This window comes from Lycorma delicatula, chromosome 6 (assembly GCF_047948215.1).
Source record: "Lycorma delicatula isolate Av1 chromosome 6, ASM4794821v1, whole genome shotgun sequence".
NCBI classification, from domain to species: domain Eukaryota; kingdom Metazoa; phylum Arthropoda; class Insecta; order Hemiptera; family Fulgoridae; genus Lycorma; species Lycorma delicatula.
Genome location: NC_134460.1, coordinates 88,994,883 through 89,017,745, shown reverse-complemented (window position 1 = coordinate 89,017,745; position 22,863 = coordinate 88,994,883). Strand labels below are relative to the sequence as shown.

The 22,863-nt window shown below is 29.3% G+C and overlaps 1 protein-coding gene across 1 annotated transcript in view; it reads right to left on the bottom strand.

Annotated features, from left to right (window-relative positions):
* tutl (immunoglobulin superfamily member turtle) overlaps positions 1–22,863 on the bottom strand; it is a 569,464-nt gene that overhangs the window by 167,896 nt on the left and 378,705 nt on the right. The window contains 1 exon segment of the mRNA XM_075368048.1: positions 13,007–13,146. Within this exon segment, the coding sequence (XP_075224163.1) occupies positions 13,007–13,146 (140 nt within the window).

The following is a 22,863-nucleotide window of genomic DNA, read 5'->3' as shown; positions in this document are numbered from 1 at the left end:
GCGATAAAATGTTGCATTGCAGTTGAAAAGTCATAATAACCGATCTCTCACTACAACCGATGTAATTAAAAACAATATACATACTGGATTTATAAACGGCATACCAAACCAACCAAGAGACAAATGATCATTATATCCGGCATCTCATATCCGAAGTCACTATAAACAATACTTACTGTGTATATGTGAGTGTGTTTGCAAGTGCGCGAGCGTGTATTGCTGATAGGTAGTTTTTTCTATGAAGGTACGTTAATACTTAATTAAGAAAAAAACAGTCAACATTACAAAGACTATATTTCTTACCTATTTAGAATAATCTCTTAATTAAGTTATTTTTTGCCAGTATGATATATTAAATATATAACATAAAAAAGATAGATAAATTCTTACACTTCATGTAAGTGCTAATTTTGCATATAAAAACTATGTAAAAATTGTCTGCTGAGGTATTTTTTTTATTTTTAAATATTTTAAAACTGAAGTCTGCTATTTTATTCAATATGAATACTAAAAATGCAAATATTTTTGAAATTTATTAAAATGACTTGATAATGAATGAAAATGATTGTGTGTTATTAGCAGTGTATTTCAGTTGTATACAACTGAAATACCCCCTAATGTGTACGTTGCAATATGTTCAAGTAGTGAACAATAAGCAACCCTCCCCACAGCGAAATGAGATCATATGTATGACATGTAAATGAGGTGTAGTTATGTACAGATTCAAGCTGACCATTCCTGAGATGTGTGGTTAATTGAACCCCAACCACCATATTACACCATTATCCACTGTCTAGTATTCAAATCCATATAAAAGCAACTGACTTTTACTAGGATTTGAACTTCAGAATCTTCAACTTCGAAAATCAGTTGTTAAACAACTGATTTGCGATAAACAGTAAACATACATAACATTTTTTTTATTCCATAGTGTTTTGACACTGATACTGTATAAATTAAAAAGAAGTGATAATAAACAGCCTTGTACTTGCCAAGTATCCTTTTACTCTTATTTGTTATTTCCTTGCACCTAACATATATCCTCTGTGAATGTTTTTAGCAGGCTCTGAATAATAATCCTTATAACTTGATATGGTATACTTTCACATTATTTTGACTGATATCTATGTTTTTTTTCAGTGATAGCTGTCGATGAAAATCATCTAAAATGATTAAGATGCATATCTTTCAGGTAACAAAGACAAATTTAATAAATATACTTGTATAATTCTTAAAAGCTCACTCACTTTATGGTATCTTCAGCCATCTTAAGTAGGTAATGCTGCTGATCTCACCCTGGAATCAGCTTAGGTTTCATTACTACTGTTTTTTTTTTTTTTTTTTTAGTTAAGAACAGCTGTACTGTTGGATTTGAATTGTGTGTATTCATCATACAATAAAAGAAAAATGTTTCAGTTCAGCATTTTAAAAAGAAACCGAAAAAAATTACAATTTTAAAATATAAATTTGCCCTTTAGAGTAATAAAAGAACAAAATAAACCTATTACAAACAACTCAAAATGGTGATTCTGGAATATATAAACCGAACTGTTCAGACTGCACAATATTTTATGCGAATCAAATAGTACAAAGGTTTAAAAAAACAGCCAATGAAGACTTGAAAGTCCTCCACAGCAAAATGTAGTCAACATTTGCCAGACATCTCATATTTTGTGATTTATGATCAACATAATCCAAAAAACTGTACCACCTGTACCAACAAATCCACTAATATTAACAACCTGGATATTCTAAATAGAAATGGACCAGATCTTAACTCTCAACAATAAGAAATATATAAAATATAAAAACATTTTTCTAAACAGACACATTTTTAATCATTGAAAAATAACATCAACTGGTGACAGAGTGAGAACAGCAGCCATCAACCATTAGAATATTAAAAAATTGAGTTTTTAAGAATTCTACATGTGTTTATTTGGTTTAGTTTGTTGTTTAAGTTTTAAAGTTTTGAATTATTTTCATTCTAAACCATCATAGACAAAAATATAGCAGGTTATGTAATATAATTATACAATAAAGAGAATCAATATGTGATAGATATAGAGCTCTTATTATTTCAAATGTCATGCATTTAAACAAAAAAATTCATACATACAGTACAATATTTAAAAATAAATTTACCTTCTTTAACTGTATATTTTATTAATTAATATGCCAATAATTTTGGTATCCCTTTTAAAACCAAACAAGTTAACAACTTCATTACTGAGCTATACCCAGCAATAACTAAAAAGTTAAAAAGTATGATACAAATTAATAAAAATTCCTCTATTTTCCTCTATTAATAAAAGAATCTTAAAGCTGAATCAATACGCAGTGAAATAAACAATTATTAGAAAATTTACTATAAAAAATGTATTAATTAAAAAAGGCACTGTTTAAATAAAAAATCTAAATAATCATTAATTTTACAACTGAATATAAAGATGCTGAATAAAAATGGTTAAAACTAAGACAGATTGGTGATTTTATATATATATATATAAAATCACCAATCTTTAACAGAGAAAACCAATTACCAAAGTAGAATCATATAAAATTGCCTAAGGTGAATAAGGAGAAGTAGATTAGATTGAAATTTTATTTTTCAGCTGAAACTTTTATATTCAACTGACAAGGAAAAATGAAGTGACATCAATCCCTTCATTGCATATGTCATTCACATAAGCACTGTTCCAACTTTTCATCATATTTTTTATAAATAAAATGGCTAAAGAAGCACTTTAATAAAATCTTTTCTAACACCTATATCACTTTGTAAGAATAAAAGTGTAATTTTCCTTTAGACTTGATTCTGGATGTTCTTTCATTTTATCAATATGAATAAGTAGTTCACAGATTGATTTAAAGAAAGATCTTTTTTTTAAAGTATATTACACTATTTATTTCTAAACTACTTAGCAATTGAGAGTGAAAAACAGGTTAATATTGTGTGGCATCATAGTAACATATTGACATTTCTTTAAGATATATTTTACTTTGTTAATTACATTATAAATTGTTGGATTAGAATAATCACTGATCACCTGATTTTTGCATCTTCAATCCTGATAAAGGTAAAGTTACTTGTAATTTGATTTAATCACCTATATTACAAATACATTTTGCTCAGTTATGATTTAATCTAGATTATTAGGTTTAAAAAAAAAGAAGTTACAATTCTGCTGTAGAATTCATAAGCAAATTTGGGAGATTTACTGGAAAAATGTCATGAGTGGTAATAAAGTTAGAGAATGGTGTTATTTGGTTGAAGAAGTTTAAACGGGAATGTTTTTATCAGTAAACTTATAGGCATCATTTTCTGAAACTCAAATGGGATTTTTTTTTGCCAATATTTATAAGTATGGAATCACAATACATACAAGTTTATAAGTTATGGAAAATTATATAAATTTAGATAAACAAAACAGATTTAGTATTCAAATCAAAAGACACAATATGATATTCAGCAGGTTTGTGCTTTTGTATGATAATATCATAAATAGCAAATTGAAAAGTTTAAGAATTATAATGATTTGGTGGGAAAATATTTTATCATTCTCCCTACATAAAAGATCTTATACCAAATCATTACCATTTTTCTCAAATTATTACAGAATGGCTACAATACATAGGTTTAATTATGACAAAACATTGAAAAATGAAATTTTCCTGTTGGAAATCACTAGCAGAAAATCTTTTGTAGGGAGAATAAAAACACAAGTGAAATGGTATAAAAGTGTGATTGTATGGAAACACAATAAACATATGATAATTTTATTTCACTAAAAATGTATATTTTTATCATGTTTAGTTTTTATTTCAAAATGGAACTTATTTTATGAATGTTCTTTATACATTGCAGCCAGTATCTGATCTACTTATAACTGAATTGCAACCTCAAAAATCAAAGTCTACATACAGATTTTTTTGATCTACTGACAACACAAAATGTCTGTGATGTAGAATTTATACATGAATTTATAGCTCACCAAACTATATGGTGAGCCATGAATTCATGCACTGGACCATAGTCACACTCTTTACAATTTGGTTAATTAATTTTAAAAAATAAATAAATTTAGTGCAGTCAATTCTTTAGTTAACCACCAGTTTTTATGAAAGTTTCAGTATTTATTTAAGGCATCCTTAATTTTATGTATGCTATTAACAATAGTAAATTTATAATACTATTGCCATAAATCAAAAGATTAAAACACAATATTTATCTTTTAATATATGGTTTTTGCTGTATATGTTAAAAAGAAAAATTGAAAAAGATGGCAGAATAGAATCATATTTGATTGTAATTCGTTTTAATTATTGAAGACTTTCAGAAATAGCTGAAATAATTTTTTTTTAGTAGGAAAGCAGTTCTGCAGCTAATTTTGATTTATACTTTTTTAGTGAAAATGAGAGCAGAGTATGAAGCTTTCAAAGCAGATGGATATATCCCAAAATGATTCTTCTGAACAAAATATTAAAGGAATTAATTTTTAAATTCAATTATTTTCAGATCACACATTTTGTTATAAATAGTGTACAAAGTTCAAGTTTTATTAAATATCCAATCTTCAAAGATTTTCTTTAAAAAAAAAACAGTCCATTAGTAGAGTTGAATAAATATATCTCTTGTATTTTAAATAATCACTTGATAAAATATGTAGTCAACATAATATATATTAAGTGATATAAAAAAAAAATCATTATTTTTTTTATCTACAAGACACTAACAGGCGACATGCATAATTTTATCTAATTCAGTTGCATAACTACACAACTAAATTTTTGTTAACTTACACAAGTGATTGTTAAACAGAAATTATTATCAGTTATATTCAAACTGAAAACATCTTATAATTAAAAAAAAAACATTTGTAGAGTTCATTTGTGAAACTAAAGTATTTCATAAAATCAAAGATTACTCAGTATTTCATAATAACATTATTTTAGAACTAATCCACTGCATTATATACAGTATGTTTACTGTATATAATTCTTATTTTAAACCTAAACCTTTAGTTAAGTTACATATCAATTATAAGTGTACACCATCCTCTTAAGTTTGAGAATATGCTGGAGTACAGAAGCATAATGTGTCATTAATAACAGGCAGTTGCCTTAATGTTTCTAATTACAAGCATACAATGTTGGATAACAACAGCAGATAAAAATCTGATGTGGACACCAGATGACTTCCTTGTACACCTATTAAATTATATACACACATTTTTTTTTAAATGAAAAATACATAAAATTTTATTTCACTTTTAAATAAATGTAAAAGTGAAAAGGTTAATAATTATTAATAAATCAATCAATATATTTAAATTAAATAAAAAAGAAGGAAATGAAACCAATGTGTCTTCTTCCCTTTGTAAGTTCCAAATATTTCCATTAATTAAAATTTTATTTGGTTATAACTCTGGAACCAATGAAAATAAGTACCACTTATGATATATCATTTAAGAGCTCTCGATGAGGGCTTATTACTGCAGTTAAGAAAACATCCAAAATTCAAATGTTTCGAATTTTGTGCTTTTTGGACATTTTTGGCCAAGTCGATTGGAATCAAAAGGGAAGGTTCACAGCACAACTAGACGTTACAAAGTCCTAAATCCAAAATTTCAACATTCTATGGCTAATCGTTTTTGAGTTATGCAAGATGCATACGTATGTACGTACAGACGTCTCGCTGAAACCAATCAAAATGGATTCAGGGATGGTCAAAATGGATATTTCTGATGAAATCCGGAAACCAAAATTTTTCACAGTTACAATACTTCCTTTACTTCATACAAGGAAGTAAAAAATCCATTTATTACAGTTACAAACTTCTTGCACATTAATCGTTTCAACACATTAATGTGGATATGATGAGTTAGTTGCATCAAGAACGAATAAGTGAATAATGTGTAATACTAATTTTTTGAGATGAAATAGTTACAGACTATTCTAACAAAAGAACTACATTATATACGCATTGTAACCTCTAATTGTGTATATCTTCTGCATATGGACAGACTTGTTCATACAGTTTGTTGTACGAGGATAAGTCAATTATTATCCGCAATTTAGTTATATTTTTGTTTATGTTGATAGTACTGTCGTGTTGCGTAGATGACGCATGCAGGGTTTAATTGTTATGTCTGTGCAGGCTTGATGCTGCTAGGTTAGTTCTATTATTGCTGCCCTGCCATTGACTATGGCTGCTCTGCTTTCTGTTTGCACCAAAGAAGAGCAACGTTCAGTGATCCGTTTTTGTAGTCGGAAGGTGTATCAGAGGCCGAAATTCATCGAAGATTTTCAGTACAGTACGAGAACAGTGTGTTTGTCTACGAATGGATTGAAAAATTCAAAAATGGTCGCACAAGTGTTACACACGACGAAAGAGCGGACGATCGTTTAACACCACAAATGAGGAAAACATTGAACGTGCACATGACATGGTTTTCTTAGACAGACAAGTAACTATTGATGAAGTGGCACATCATCTGCAAAATAGTCACGGTTTTGCCTACAAAATCATCCACAACAGACTTGGGTTTCGTAAAGTCCGTGAAAGATGGGTCCCAAAACAACTCACACAGTTGCATAAACAAAAAAACGTGCTTGGACATCTGCAAAAAACATTTGGATCACTATGGTAACGAACAGGACATCTTCTTAGAGACAGAATCATCACTGGTGATGAAACATGGATCCATCATTATGAGCCGGAGAATAAATGGCAGAGTAAGGAATGGAAACATTCAAATTTGCCCTGCAAAAAAGTTCAAGACCCAACCGTCCGCAGGAAAACTGATACTTACGGTTTTTTGGGACTCACAAGGCCCAGTACTGGAACATTATGAGGAAAGGGGTATGACAATAAACAGTGCGCAGTACAGTGAAATGCTTACTGCCAAGCTAAAGCCAGCAATTCGAAGCAAACGCCAAGGACTGTTGTCAAAAGGTGTTGTGTTGTTGCACGACAATGCCCATCCACATACTGCTGCCCTCACTGCTGAAACGCTCCAGAAACTCAACTTTGAAGTATTGGTTCATTCTCCGTATAGTCCTGATCTTGCCCCTTCTGACTACCACTTGTTTGGTCCACTCAAAGAGGCATTAAGGGGCCATCAATTTACCACTACGAAACAGTGAAAGAAGCGATGCATTTCTGGCTCGCAGCTCAACCAAAAACCTTCTTTTATGAGGGCATCAGGAAGCTTGAGCAATGATGGACCAAGTGCGTTGAAATGCAAGGGGGCTTGTTGAAAAATGATGTACATGTAAGTTTCCTATTTGTATTGCAATAAAATTTATAACTACATTGCGGATAATAATTTACTTACCCTTGTAAATAAAACACCTTTATATATATTTTTTTATGTATTTTGATATTGTGTATATATAGGCCCTCTTGCAAATGAACATGGCCATTAAAATTTTAGCGATTTTATGAAATAACTGTTCTAAAAAACCGTAGGTACCACAGGGGTACAATGAATCTTTTTGAATCCCCTCTACTGCTGATGATCGTAATCATTTTCTGTTTTTGTATAACCAAGAGGAAAGCTTTAAAACAAAATAAACTATCTCAAAATGGTTCAATCACAGATGTTTCTATACATTTAAGGTTGTAAAAAATTTCACAATGCTTTGATTGCCCCTTGAAGATTCATAGTATTTAATTGCCAATGAAACTTCAAGTGGTAGTTTTTAATTTACTAGAAGCAATATTGAGTAGAATATAGGTAACACAGTGGTAAGCAATTTGGAAGAGAGGGTTTTTTATGAAAATTGTTCTGGTCTATTATCAAAGAACTTCAAGAATGTCATGTGGCATCAGAACCTTTCTCTAAAGATTTTAATTTATTATTACCCGTATACTGCCTTTTGACTGAAAACAATTCTCAAATTAGTCTCAGAAAAGTTTCTACACTCAACTCTCTCTCTCTCTCTCTCTCTCTCAATCTCTCTCTTTTTCCTTCCCCATTCACAGGAAAAGAAGATATACTCCAAGTATTGGTATAAGTACATTCCTACTAAACAGTATTAAATTTATACATAACACTATACAGTTGAGAATTCAATTTAGATAATTTGGAAGTTTGAAGAAAGTTATTTGTACATGGTAACCTATTTATAATCGTCTTTGTTTTTATTTTCTTGAAATAAACAGTTCTAGAAAGTTAATTTTTTTAAAACTATCTCTTTTTAGGACACAAGGTCAGTCCAATTTTCAGCAATAATCACTTAAAATCATACATGAATCATTAATAATAATCAGTTAATCACTCCTCTTATTTACACAAAAGTTTTTTTTTTATCAAGTTTCTGGAAAAGGGAGATATCAATGTAATTGTTTTTAATTTGGTTTTGAACTTTAAAAATAAAAATTTAAAGAATAACTGAAAAAGCTTTTGTAGGAGTTCCTTTTGAAGTAAATTTTATTATTATTTTATTTTACAAAGTTTATTTTGTATTTCATTTTTTAATTTTATTTAAAGTATGGATTGGCATAAAAATAAGTCTGCATGCGTAAAAAAAGTCTGGCAGCAAAAAGCCCAGATTTTGTTAAAACAAGAAAAGGAATGCAGTGAAATAACACAAATTATTGATACTGAACATGAGTTTAGAGAGTCTCTGTAATGGAGGTAATATATTATTACCTAAATTAAGGTATTATTGTTTAATGTAATTTTTCCAAAACATTTTCTTGAGTTCTTCCATGATAATACCTTGAATATCTGGATTACATCAGTATGTATTATTATGATATAAAAATCCAATACTTATCAATGATAACTGATAAAATGATTATTGTAATGACTTCACCTATGATTATGATAAAAAAGTTGGTCTGTTTAGTAAGAGTAATCCTTAAATATAAATGAATAAAAATGTTACTTAATAGGAGGTTCTCAAATTGAGAATCTCCTATTTTTTTGAAGTAGGTAAAAAAATAAATTGTGCTTCATTATTTGAAAAAATATATATATTTTTTAAATATATTTAAAAATATCAATGATCATTCCTGTTAAAACATTTTAACATTAAATGATCATTTCCTACAGTAATTTTAATTTCTTTAATTGCTTTAAATTTATTATTCTGTAAAAAATTGTCTGTACATCCAAGGATGGGTAAACATGACATCATAGAATGGTTCATCACCTATACATCAGTTAAATCATAAGTTTTGTTCTTAATAAGCCATTCTTTTTAGTTAACAATTTTAACTACAAAACTGAAATTTTAAGTAAATGAAAAATTTTGTTTGATCAGTAATATAATAAATAATTGACTTTCTATGTTTTTGATAAGAAATATTTTTCAGGAAATCATAATTTCAGATAAAGAAGTTTATAAATGAGTTAAAAGCTCAGTTTACCACGGATGCAATCAGTTCCATCATGCATATTAAACATGTTATCACAATACAAAGTTAAAAAAAAAATTTGTTATATCTGTTTCCTTATTATTTAAAATTACGAAAAAATTTACCTTTTATTTTAATCTGACAATTGATATGAGAAGTATTATAATTGCTTTCTTTGTCTGTAAATTATAAACATTAACTAAATTGGTAACAATGTATAAAATTATTGATCCATTTATCTTTCAGTTTACTTTGTAAACCAAAATAAAATTTAAATCAATTTGCCTTCAAGTTGTTGGTCGTGTTCTTTAGTGGAGGTAATAGTAACATCAATGGTAACAAGGAAATACTAATGTCACTGAAGATATTGCTAATTATCTGTAAAAGGTTTTTCAAAAGAACAAGTTTGATTAATTTGCAACTTAATCATTTATAACTTTTAAATGTTATAGATGTGGATTTTTTATCTTTCTGCTTTACATGTGGGTGATATCTATCTCACTTCAGTAATAAAAAGTGGATTATTATCACCCAAATGTAACAATTAAATCGTTCACAAGGTAAGCTGTAACTTCTGTACGTTTTTATATCTGTTTAATTAAAAAAATAATCAATTAATAAATTTTTAGTTAAAATGTCAATAACTGGTTGTTTTTTCCTAGATTAGTTCTCAAGATTGGTTAATACAAATCATATTTGATATACCCTTATATGAAGGTAAAATACCCTTATATACCATGAGTAAGAAGGTAAAATGCACCTTTTATAACTTGGTGACTGTAAGTTCTAGAATGTCTTATGGAGTAACATCCTGGAGAGCGAATGATGTGAAGGCAATCAACAATCTAAGCCATGTACAATGAAGTGATACCTTTAGATTATTGAAATTTGTTTAGAATACTGAGTGTTATTCACTATGCATTGAAATATTTTTATGGCTAATGACCATACCAGTTAATACCACTTTAAACTCAATAAAAAAAGAAATATCCTGGTAAATAATGTAAAGAGATAATTAGTAATTTTTATTATCCAATTATAATACTGTTTTATGTATACAGCTGAGAATGGAGTTCACATTAATTATTGTAAATATAAAGTGTTTACAAAATTGATTGCAATGTATTGAACTGGTACTCAATAGATAAGAACCTATTTAAGTTTAGCTCTAACATGCAAAATGTTTACTTGAAGAACACTATCTTTAGCACAAGTCATAAAAAATATCTACAAGAAGGGAGTATGAAGTGACATTCCCTCTTTATTGCATTTAAAAGGTTAAAAAAAAAAATGTATATATATATATATATATATATACATGAAATAGATATTTTTTATTACATAAAAATTAATAACTCAATAAATAAATAAATAAATATATATATATATATATACATAAATATATAAGTTCTGTTATTTGTTTCACAAAAGAACTCTTAAAGATATTATAATTTCTTTCACCATTTATGGTACATTTCGGAACAAAGATTTTTTTTAAAGTTTTATAAAAATAACTATAATTAGAATAATATACACTTTCTTATTAATATATATTGATACTAACAATAATATATATATTACATATATTGATGCTAACAATAATTATTATAAATTTAATTAAAAATATATATGTATAAGATTATACTTAAAAACAAGTCATTACAATGTTCTAAGCAAGCCAGCAAGTGAGTGATTCAAATAAATGAGTGAGTGATTGAGGAAAAATTAAGCAAGGTCTTATTTACTGGTACTTATATATATGTATATATTTTATTTAGTAATATACATTGTATATTTATACATAAAGTTACAGATATAGAGTAGTCTATCCAGTATTGCATACACGCAGCAGCAGAGAGAACGTCTAAAGGTTCTAATCTGGTACGATAAAGCTTTTTCATTTTGCAATGCGAAATAATTCAACTTAAACATTACAAACTAAATGTAAAGTTCAGAATAGAAATATATACGATATGAAGATCTTAGCCAAGCTTCGAGTTGGTTTAGTCAGATCTTCCAAGACAAGGGTATACATTTTACATTATTATATCGCGCAAATTTTAAGTGCTGGTGGTTCTAAAAGGGTCATCACACGGCTGTCTCAGTGCCGGTGAATGCGGTAAAAATGAAGGATAAAATGAATGCTACAAAAAGGAATAGGAATTAAAAAATGGATGATAACATATTTTTTTTTTAAATAAAACTTTTTTTAAGATTACAGTTTACTGTTAAGAACTGAATTGTTTGAATGTAGACATTAAAAAGTAAAATTATGTACTCATTTAAATGAAATAAATAAAATAATAATGTTATAATTTATTCAATGAAAAAAATGTATATTCTTTACTATGGAAAATAGAATCAAGAAGTAGAACAACAGAATAGATCTGATCATAGTATTATGAACCTACCACATGGCACAACGTGAAGAAGATTGCAATTGTTAAAAATTGTAGAAAAAACTTATATATCATAAAATGATAATAAATCTTATAAAAGATAAATTAAAAGATAATGTAGGTAAATTTAAATTAAATTGTTTTATTTAAATAATGTTGAAAGGAAAACTGAAAAGTAAATAACAGAGAAGAAGCATGTAGAATTTTGTGCTTAATATGAGTAAATACAGGAGAAATGTACATATTCAAGAGATATGACAAAGTAGTTTTGGTGGTAATTATAAACCTACAATATGGCAGAAAATGAAGAAAATTCCAACTGCCAAAAAATTAAAAAAAATAAATACCATAAAATGATTGTACTATCTTAGAAAAAATAAATGAGAAAAATCTAAGGAAAATTTACTTTGGAGTCACAAGATTAACAAGCATCAAATATTATTAACCGAATAATAAATTTACATACTCTATTCTTAAAAATAACAACTAAGATATAAATTACATAATGTAGTTTAATCAATAACTTCGGAAAATATCTTTGTAAATATTAATTTACTAACATGATGAATGAAGTTTCTTTATACAGGTCTATTTTGGTATAAGAGAATAAATATATCAGTTAAAAATGGAAATATATTATTTTTATGTGTGTTTATACGAATAAATATTAGTTCAGATAACTACATGAATATTCAGTTTTGAGTAAGTGAAACCAATAGTTATGAACTTGAAAAATATGCTATTAAAACAAGATAAAAAATTATTATATTTTGTATTTTACCCTTGATTACATAATATTATTATGTTTTAACCGGTATCAAAAATTTGCTACCTCATATGTCATCACCAGGCAAAATTTATTTTATTTTGAACATTTATTTATTAAGATAAATTATTATTCAGAATAATCTTAAATAATTATACATTAAAAAAATAAATAAATAAAAATATGTATGATAGGAATAAGATAGGATTACCACCAGCGTAAAATAACAGTAAAAATAAACTGTTAACAAGCCAGACTCAAAATGCAATAATAATAATAAATAGTAATAATAATAATTATTAAAAAGTAATAAATAAACCTGCGTACGTTCAATTAGGTTACTGAAAAAATTTATCAAAAAACAAAATAACTGATACGATAATAATTAAATCAATAAATAATAATAATTAATATAAACAACAGATGACAGACAGAGAGAGAATAGTGTGTGTGAAGTGAAGTTTGGCCTACCGTGTCGCCTACCTTCTTCTCCCACTGCAGGACATATGGGACCGCATGATCTGTGGGAAACTCAACTGGACAGTTGAATACAACTGACTCACCCAGGATAGCTGTGATGTGAACAGCATCTTGAAAACCACACAGCACTCCTAAAAGAGAAAAAAAAGGAAAAACATAAGTACATAGTTAAGTAAAATACTATTGTTTTTAGCCAATACAAACTTCAGTCAAGCAAGGTGTACTTCAGATCTTATATTGATTACAATGTTTGATGATAATGAATGTTCTGCCATCTGGCAAGTCTCAGCAATCAGCCAACCACCAAACCAATCTATACTCCAATAACCATTTTTATTTGTCCGTTCTTTTCTTCCAGCCACATAAGAGTTGAAAACTTCTTTTTCCTGTTATTCCTTCTACTATATCTTATAGAGCTTCTATTAATATATATTTTCTTCTTAGTCCTATTCAGCTTCCTTTTCTATTCTTTATTATTTAAATTATTTTACTCTTTCATTTCAATTAACTTCTTTATTTCTCAATTATCTGTTAAATTTTATCTTCTCCATCGAATCACTTGGTAGTATTTTTTCATCATTTTTTTCTCAAAGTTCACTCTTCTGTTTTACATACAGCAGCCAAGTTTCAGACAAAACATTTTTCCAAGCTTTAATTCAAATCTGTTTATACATGCTCGTGTATCACTAATACATCAAAAGCCTGTTTTGCAATCATACATTTAATTTTCAGACTAGTACAACTATTCCCTAATATGGATACCCATATATTTGAAATAACTCACCTGTTCTACATCTAATTCATAAACTATTCTCTGTAATAAAGTACATTTCATTAAGTTAAAATGTTTAAAAATCCCAGATATCAGTCTCCAGCTGTCAATCAACATCAGTTTAATTAAAAAAAAAAAACTATTATTAAAAATAAAATTATGAATTATGCTAATATTAAACTTTATTTCACAATTGATAAATATTTAATTTTTTTACATTTTTGAACAATATTAAGAAATCCTGAAATCTTATGTATCTTAAGATACATAAAAATCATGAATTCTGAAAATACTCTTTGTATCTTAGTTAACAATTTGCTTAATACAGTAAAATGGTTAAAAAATACTGATAATGTATCCCATTAAATACAACAAATTGTATTTTAATAATGATACAAAATAAGTCCCAACTTATTAAATTTAAAACAAACAAATTAAGCCATTATTAGGTTAATATATCGTATTTTAAGTCCATCTTTCTATGCTTGCAATATTACATCTACAGCCTCTTATTATTATTGGTTAATGTTTTTTTGAAATTTTCAAATTATATTTGTATTTAACTTATAATATTTTTTATCAGTATTTTATTTGAATAAGATTGGCCTCTAATTTAGAAGGCAAATTCATTTCATTTTGTACATTTTGATCTAAACAGATGAATACTGTATCGTAAATTTTAGACATTAGTGAAAATAAATTAATTTTTCTTAATCTATTCATTGAATAAAACTAACAGAGATTAACTGGAGCAAATACCATTCATGTTGGAATGTGGCTTTGATATTAAATCTTTTACTAAGAACCCATGCACAAGCCTAAAATACAAGAATTATTCATTTAAATAAAATATGTATTAGTTAACTGTGGTTAGCGAAACATTTATTACAGTAATTATTTAACTTAAAAAAAAAAATACATAAAACAAAAATGTATAAGTTAATTACATTGTTTAATAAGGTTGACCTTACACTGTACATAGGGAAGTCCCTTTATGATAGTTATTAAATTATTAAGATAGGTGCAGCTTACACTCTATGGCTCTAAATCATCTCTGGGTTCCACCATGTTCAAAGCACAGGTGAGTCTTCCTCTATGTCTGGTTGTTCATCTACCACAGCATACCAAGGGTGATCATTTTCAAATACTGATCGAACAGCATCTTGGTGCTGCTCGTTGTTGACGTACTGCGTTTTCAGATCTCTTCTTTTACAAAACCCAGAGTGCATTGTCAGTTTGATGAGATCAGGGCTTCTTGCTGACCAAGGCAGTTGACTGGATTGGACGTGAGTTAGAATAAAAATTTCATTGAGGCATATGCAGAAATTCAAAGCAAAATGGGCTGGAGCACCGTTTTGCTGAAACGTAATGATGTATGCGATCACTACTGCTGTTAATTCTGAAAGCAACAACTCGTCAATCATTCTTAGATAACTGTGTTGATTAAATGTGCCATCGAAAAAATAAGGTCCACGGAGATGTTCAGCTGTCATCTTAGTCCAAATTATAACATGAGGCAGATGATCTCAAAAAAATGATTGAATTGATCTTCATTCCTCTTTAGCCTGCCTTTCTGTAAAATCAGCTGTAAATATTTACAAACTGTAAACCTTAAATATCCCAGAATATTTAAATATCCCATAATATCGTGAAAAGGGCGACACGGAGGAAAGTGCAGGCCTCTTCTCTCTTCCAAAGGGTAACTGCTGGGTTTTTCTTCCGCGTTCTTCGCTGTCCATCGGCGGTCTTCTTCACCTTCTTGAGTTGGAAAACAGGATGTTTGGATTTTACAACTGGTTTAGCAATATTTGCGTTCGCGATTGGGGGTGGCGATCACCTTAAATATTTATTTCATTTAGTAAGAAGCGTTCGAAGAAATTTGAAGAAAAACGAAATCTCATTTATTCTAGACGCACGTGCATCTAGGAAGGCTTTGGGAAGATCGCGAAGCCGAAAAAGGTATCCTTCTCAGCTGTATCACTGTAACCAGTCTGCAACATCTGTAACAGACCGCGACGAAGGTCATCCCATCACAAATGAATATACCGGAAGATCCCCCACCACGGCTTATCCTCCCCATCTTTTCCAGCAGTAGTGAGCGATATCAACGGTGAGAATTGGCGCCAGTAGAGTCCGATTAAGCTATTAAGCTTGATTTATTACAGTGTAAACTTACCCCACCCCTATATAATAAGGTTCCAAGCAGCAAATAAATCATATTACTTATGACTTAATTATCAAAAAGTTAATTCATCAAAAATTATAAATTAAATTAATTTTACACTAAGAAACAATTATATATGCAACAAAACATTACTGTCGATGATTTGTAACATCAGGTTAGTGGCCATCTGACCACCATCCAAAAGAAATGTTCGGGATAAAAAAAAAATGTTAAATTGGAATATCCAACTAACATCATCATTGTCTTATAATGTTTGTTGGTTATTAACAAATAAGATATTTTGCTTCAATGAATTACTTAACTGAACTGACAATGAAGATTATGACTCCGTAAGGTACAAATGTGTCTGAGTACTGATTTTCATTGAACTGTTATATAATTTTCGGATTTTCTGTTTTGATTAACACTGACTGGGAATGGATCTACGAGTTATTTTAAGAGTAAATTTTATATTACTTCAAGTCCTAGTTTTATTTTCTGTCACCTAAATTTAAATACTAGCTTTTTCAGTTCGTTTGTTTTATTTTTAGTGATTAGTGTTTATTATTTCATCAAAAGTGTTTGAGTTTTGTTATTGTTATATATTTATTTTTTAGCTAATCTTAAAAAATTACTTAATTTTTATTATTTTGAGTTCATTTTAAAATATACAACTTGAACTTGTTTCTGGCTTGCGAGAGAGCAAACCTTACGCCACTCTAAGTCTGAGAGAAAGGAAAGCTTAGTCGCCTGACTAAAGATTTTGATATGGTGAGGCTGAGTGAGGAAATCTTCTCTGTAAAGAGAGCTGAGTTGATGTCTCTGGGCAATAGAAATTTCCACAGCTCGCTGAGAACTTCAGCAAGCATGACCTGATTGCAGGAGTTTCCATCGATTGTCAAAGCGACTCAAGCTCGTACGGTTGGTCCATTAGTACATTTTCCGTCGGTTCTGATTTCAAATTGAGAGAGGAAGCAGTGGTGTCGACTTCAATGTCATCAAGTCAAAAAAACCAGGGTGCAGAAGGGCTGCTAATGTTTGTAGAGTTTTATTACTTGATGAGAAACTTGACCGGCGTATGCATTCCTGTTTGGGGCCATTTTGTCGTGTGGTTAGGAGAAATCCTTTGCTTTATATACTTCACGAGACAGAAACTCTAAGGAGGTTACTTCGGGAGACGATGTTTCCATCATCAATGTTACGAATGCCATCGATAGTCTCCAGCACACTTCTCCAGTGCTGCAGTAAAGATCAAGAGTTTGGGCCACACAGGGGTGTTGTATATTATCAGGTAGGTTCAAGACTTCGATGTTGAACCCGAAGAGAAGTAAATGGTGGCTTCAGGAGACATGTTGCTACAATTCGAATTATTTCTTTACTAAGACCGTGATTTTAAATACTTTTATTTCATTCTACAATATTGCAGTTATGTAAATTTACCCTACACATTTCTATAGTATGACAATACATAATATAATTTGTATTAATAAATCTAATGTACGATGTTAACGTTTACAAAGTTGTATTGTTTTCAATAACGTGTTCTTTAAAAAGAATAATTCAGTTTGTTTTAGCACAGTAACTGACCACAGTAAAATTCCGGAAAAATAAAAATACAGCCTTCGATAAATAAATAAATTTCATGATTACATAAATCGTTTACTAAAGACATTTTCAGACCGCACTTCCTATCCGTTTAAGGACGGGATAAATAGATGTCTGAAAAATTCCCTCGCTTATCAAATGAGATCTAATAGTAACCTCTAATCGCCTATGAGATGACCGCAGATGGATGTTCTGAGATCACTGATCCGGTTATTTCTTTGTATGCATCCGAGCAGAAGGTTTTTTTAGTACATGCGTGGCAATTCTCTGTTTCCCTAATCGCGTTTTGGAGCAGCTTTTAGAAGTGAATATACGCTATTTGATATGAAACAATGTTTGTCTACGTATTGGTAATATCACTTGCAAGAGAAGGCCTGTAACGAAATTTCGCTGCTCTTGGAGGACTAAACTTTTATTATCACTACGAGCTTTCATTAATCCAGGATAAGAACTCTGACAAAAAGATCACAAAAGTCTGATGAAAAATTATTTTTTACAACAAGGGATCTGGCCAAAGGATATTCTCTGCACTGATATTTGATCAGTCAAATTCGCATTAAGTGGGAAGAGTAGGTATGACACTTCAAATACATCCGCGGATGGACATTTGCAGTGCACAATGGAACGCCATGACCGTCCATAAGCTTCGTGCCTCTATGGACAGGTGGGTTCTGATCTGCAAAAACCTTAAAGAGGACAGTAACAAGGCTTACGACTTAATCCGTTCTATTCCTGCATATCGCCAAACTTACTATAAAATTATGCATATTGATAAGAACGGTAGGTCGTGAAACGCCAGACCAGACAATAAAAAAAACCGGCAGAAAAGAAGGAAAAAACGACTAACTACCGTGAGTATTTTAGCGAAAAAATCTGAAATATATTTTTTTAGATATTTAGATGTGATATAGAAATTTAGAATTGCACGCGACAAAAACTAACATTATCGCATCATTAGTATGCCAGTGATTACTCCGAACCAGGATGTCTTAGTAAATTTTTAAGACTGATAGATTTAATATTGAACGATTAGTGAGAGACGTCGTTGCTATAGGGCAATCTGAAAAATTATATTCAATGCTCTGGTACTCAAAATATCGGGCGTTCCGCCTTTGAAAAATTTTATACGATTAGAGAAATAATATTACCTTTATTATGATTGTTAGGTTATTTAAAATTGTCTTCTAAAATGTCCATAATTATAAACAATTAAAGAGTTTCTAATAACACCCTATAAGACATTATATGCGATCACGATAATATTTTTCGAAATTATAGGAATTTGTAATCAAAATTTTCATAGTTAAATCATTTACAGTGCAAATAAAAAATGTGTAATCAAAATTTACACCACCCGAACTTTACACTCCCTATTATATTATACGAGGGCGAGTCAACAATTTTCCACACTTTCGCTATAACACACCTTCAAGGTTGTCATACTGACTTCTGCGCATGTGTTCTTACAGTTGGTACGACTGTGACACGTGTGCGAAATTTGATCACGATCGCGTCATTTGCTTTTCAGAAAACATGTCCGCTCCGCTAGCAGTTTGCACAGAGGATGAACAAAGAATACTGATTTGATTTCTCTGGTCGGAGGATGTGAAAGGAGCTGAAATTCATAGTAGACTTTTCGGTGTCTACTGTCGAAGAAAGTGTTGTTGAATGACAAAGCCCGTCCGCAGTAGGCTCGCTACACCGTTCAAACCATCAAGAAGCTGAATTTTGAGGTATTGGAGCCATCTCCCTTCAGCACAGATCTTGCTTCCTCTGACTTTCATCTGTTTGAGCTGCTCAAGGATACTTTGCGAGGCCGTCGATTTTCCACAAATTTAAAAGTGCAGGAAGAGGTGGAAAAGTGGCTTCGCGACCAACTGAAAATCTTCTTTTTGGAAGGAATGGCTTTTGGACCAAGTGCATCAACAAGAGAAACTACGTAAAAAAAATAACGATGTACATGTTAAACCCCTAATTTGTGCAAATAAATTGTAGAAGAAAAGGGTAGATAATGTTTGATTTGCCCTCGTATTATTTCATAACCAGAAATTATTTCATATCAATTACTGGAAATTATTTCTTCATGTTTATTAATTTTTATATTAGTTCATTCTTAAATACCGACTTTTCTCAAAGAATTTAAATACTAATTTATTATATTTAGTACACTCAACTAATACTATTACAGAAAAATTACCTGACTTAGTAACTCAATATTTAATTTAATACCTAATTCAGAGACCATCTATTAAAAGTTACGACTGAATGTTATATTTAAACGATTAAATCCAAAATCTTCTAGTTTTGCATTGCAAAAAGTCCAAAAGTAATATTACTATCCTCTAGTAAATGTATAGATAAAATTTATTTTTATGAGTGTGGTACTTTTAAGAGCGCGATTGAAAATTCGCTCTTCTCAGCATAGTACACTCGGGAGCAAAGAATCTGTCCAAGAATGCCTAGTGACAAACACTTTCAATGGCTATGCTTTTTAACGAACTTGACAGTAGTTCTGCCACCTTTAATCCTCCAAATTTAAGACAGATTCTTTGCTCTCAAATGCAGTATTACATTATGAATGTAAATTTATCAACTCGTTAGTAATATTACCGTTTTCAGTCTCTATAATTCTGTAACTTATTCTTTGAACAGTATTACTAACGAGAGTAAAATCGCTCTCTTCTGAAATATTTACTGTCCAGCATGCAATTCTATTCAATTTACCAGTTCCTTTATTAAGAACCTACAAGTACCTTTATTTGGCTGATTACAATACTTATGTATACAAAAAAAGATTCTTTATTACGCTTCCATTACAATAAATTGTCGATTATTTAAAAGAAATTCTTTCCAATTTAAATAATTTTCTTTTTTCGAAACAATATTATTTGTCGATCATTTTTTAAAATAACATTAATTAAAAAAAAACCATGAATTTTTCCATCTTCGTTTAACATGTAAATACATACTTTGCTCATTATTTCTATACATTTAGCAAACAGGGTCCGATTACGACCAGCACAAAACCAATTTGTCACTTGAGCACGAGTTCAAAAGAATAACGACTATATTTTTTTAATTAATTACTTTAGAACGATGTAGTTCACTAATTATGCATGTTTTTTTATGTTTATCTTTAAATTAGAAAAATCATCTTTATTAGCTGTATAAAACCAAAATTAATGTATTTCTGTAATTTTTTTACAAGTATTAAATTTATTATCCGAGAACTAGTTTTGGATTAGAAAATCAATTTGAAACGTAATCAATTAGAATGCTTCCATTAAAATTTCTAAATATATTTCATTTTTTTCATGTAATTACCACAAATTCATAAAAAAAGCCATGAAAGATGTGAAAAAGTAAATAATTGAACATTTCAAGGCGGGCCGCCAGATATTTCGAGTACGAGAACATTACAATAAAATTTTTCAGATCGTTCTATATCAACGATTCTCTCTTTAGTCGTTTAGTATTAAATATATCAGTTCCAAAAATTTACTGAGACATTCTAGTTCGGAGTAAATTACTGGTATACTGCGATGATATCATTAGTGTTTGTCGCAGGGCAATTTCATAAAAGATAACTACGTCTGGTGTACTCCGTTTTTAAATCGGAAATTATTTTGTGGATGCGATATTTTTATTATTTAAATTATGCAAATTTATCTACCTGTATACTGATCTATCTTACTATCTTTTGTATCCAGATAACTTTATAATATGTTAGATTTCCACTCAGAATTAGCTGATCTTTTAATTCCTGGCCAGTTTCTTTTCTCATGATTAGCTCTACGTAGTTAACGTTTAGTCTAACGAGCATAATGATTAAAAGTTCTTTATGTGTATACTTGGTAATAGGTTACAGTAAATCTTAGTTAAATTAATAGCACTAGTAAACAAACGTTATAGTTTACGATAGGCCGACATAATTAATAGTTATACAGTAAGCACGATTGATAAAAAAATAAGACATTGCTTGTCAAGGTTGAGAATTTATTATTTATATTTAAAAAAAGTATATCTTAAAACAATCGTTATACGAAAAATACTTAGTATAGCAAAACAATGCATGCTACAGTCAAGAAAAATATCAATAACGAACATTAAAAAGTAGTTTGTTTTTTAAATAAATAATATTTACCTCTATCAAACTATCAAACAGGACAACAGAACTGTCTTTATTTGGCTGATACAATATTTCTGTATACAAAAAAGGTCATTTATTATGCTTCCATTACAATAAATTGTCGATTATTTAAAAGAAATTCTTTCCAATTTAAATAATTTTCTTTTTTAGAAAAAATATTACTTGTCGATAATTTTTTTAAATATCATTAATTTAAAAAAAGACCATGCATTTTTTTCCATCTTCGTTTAACAGTTACGTAAGTAAATGCTAAAATAATTTTCATTAATTTCATCAGAATTTTTATTTATTTTAAAGCTATCATATTCATTTGGCCTCTACATATTTAATGTATTTATAACTTACATTATTAATATGGACTTTTAAGCACGTTCATTTTTACTTCCTTGAAAGAAGTAAAGGTAGTATTGTGATCGCGAAAAATTTCGGTTTTCAGATTTCAACGGAAATATCCATTTGAGCATCCCTGAATCCATTTTGATTAGTTTCGACGTGACGTCTGTACGTACGTATGTACGTATTATATCGTATAAGTCAATAACGATTAGACGTAGAACGTTGAAATTTTGGATTTAGGACTGTTGTAACATCTAGTTGGTACCGCTTCTTTTGATTGCAATCGACTGGACCAAAAGTGTCCAAAAAAGCCCAAAATAAAAAAAAATAAAAATTGAATTTTGAACTTTTTCTTAACTGCAGTAATAAGCCCTCACTGAGAGCTTTTAAATGGTACTTATTTTCATTTGTTCTAGAGTTATAGCCAAATAAAATTTTAATTAATGAAATATTTTGATCTACATGGGGAAGGGTCATCGGTTCAAATCCGAATTCATACACATTTTTTTAACCTTTTTTTTAATCTAAATATAGTGATTTATTAATAATTACTAACTTCTGATTGAAATAAAAATATGAAAAGAAATCAGAATTTATTAGTGAAATAAAATTTTATGTACTTTTAATTTTAATTCAAAAATTTTTATAGAGGTTAATAATTATTAATAATCAGTATATTTAAAGTAAACAAAAAAATCGATGCATATGAAATACGATTCGAACCGATGTGTGCATGATTACGTATCCGACACGTTCTCACTTCCACCTAGGCGACGTGAAACAAAATTAATATATAAACTAATATAAAATGCCCATACCAC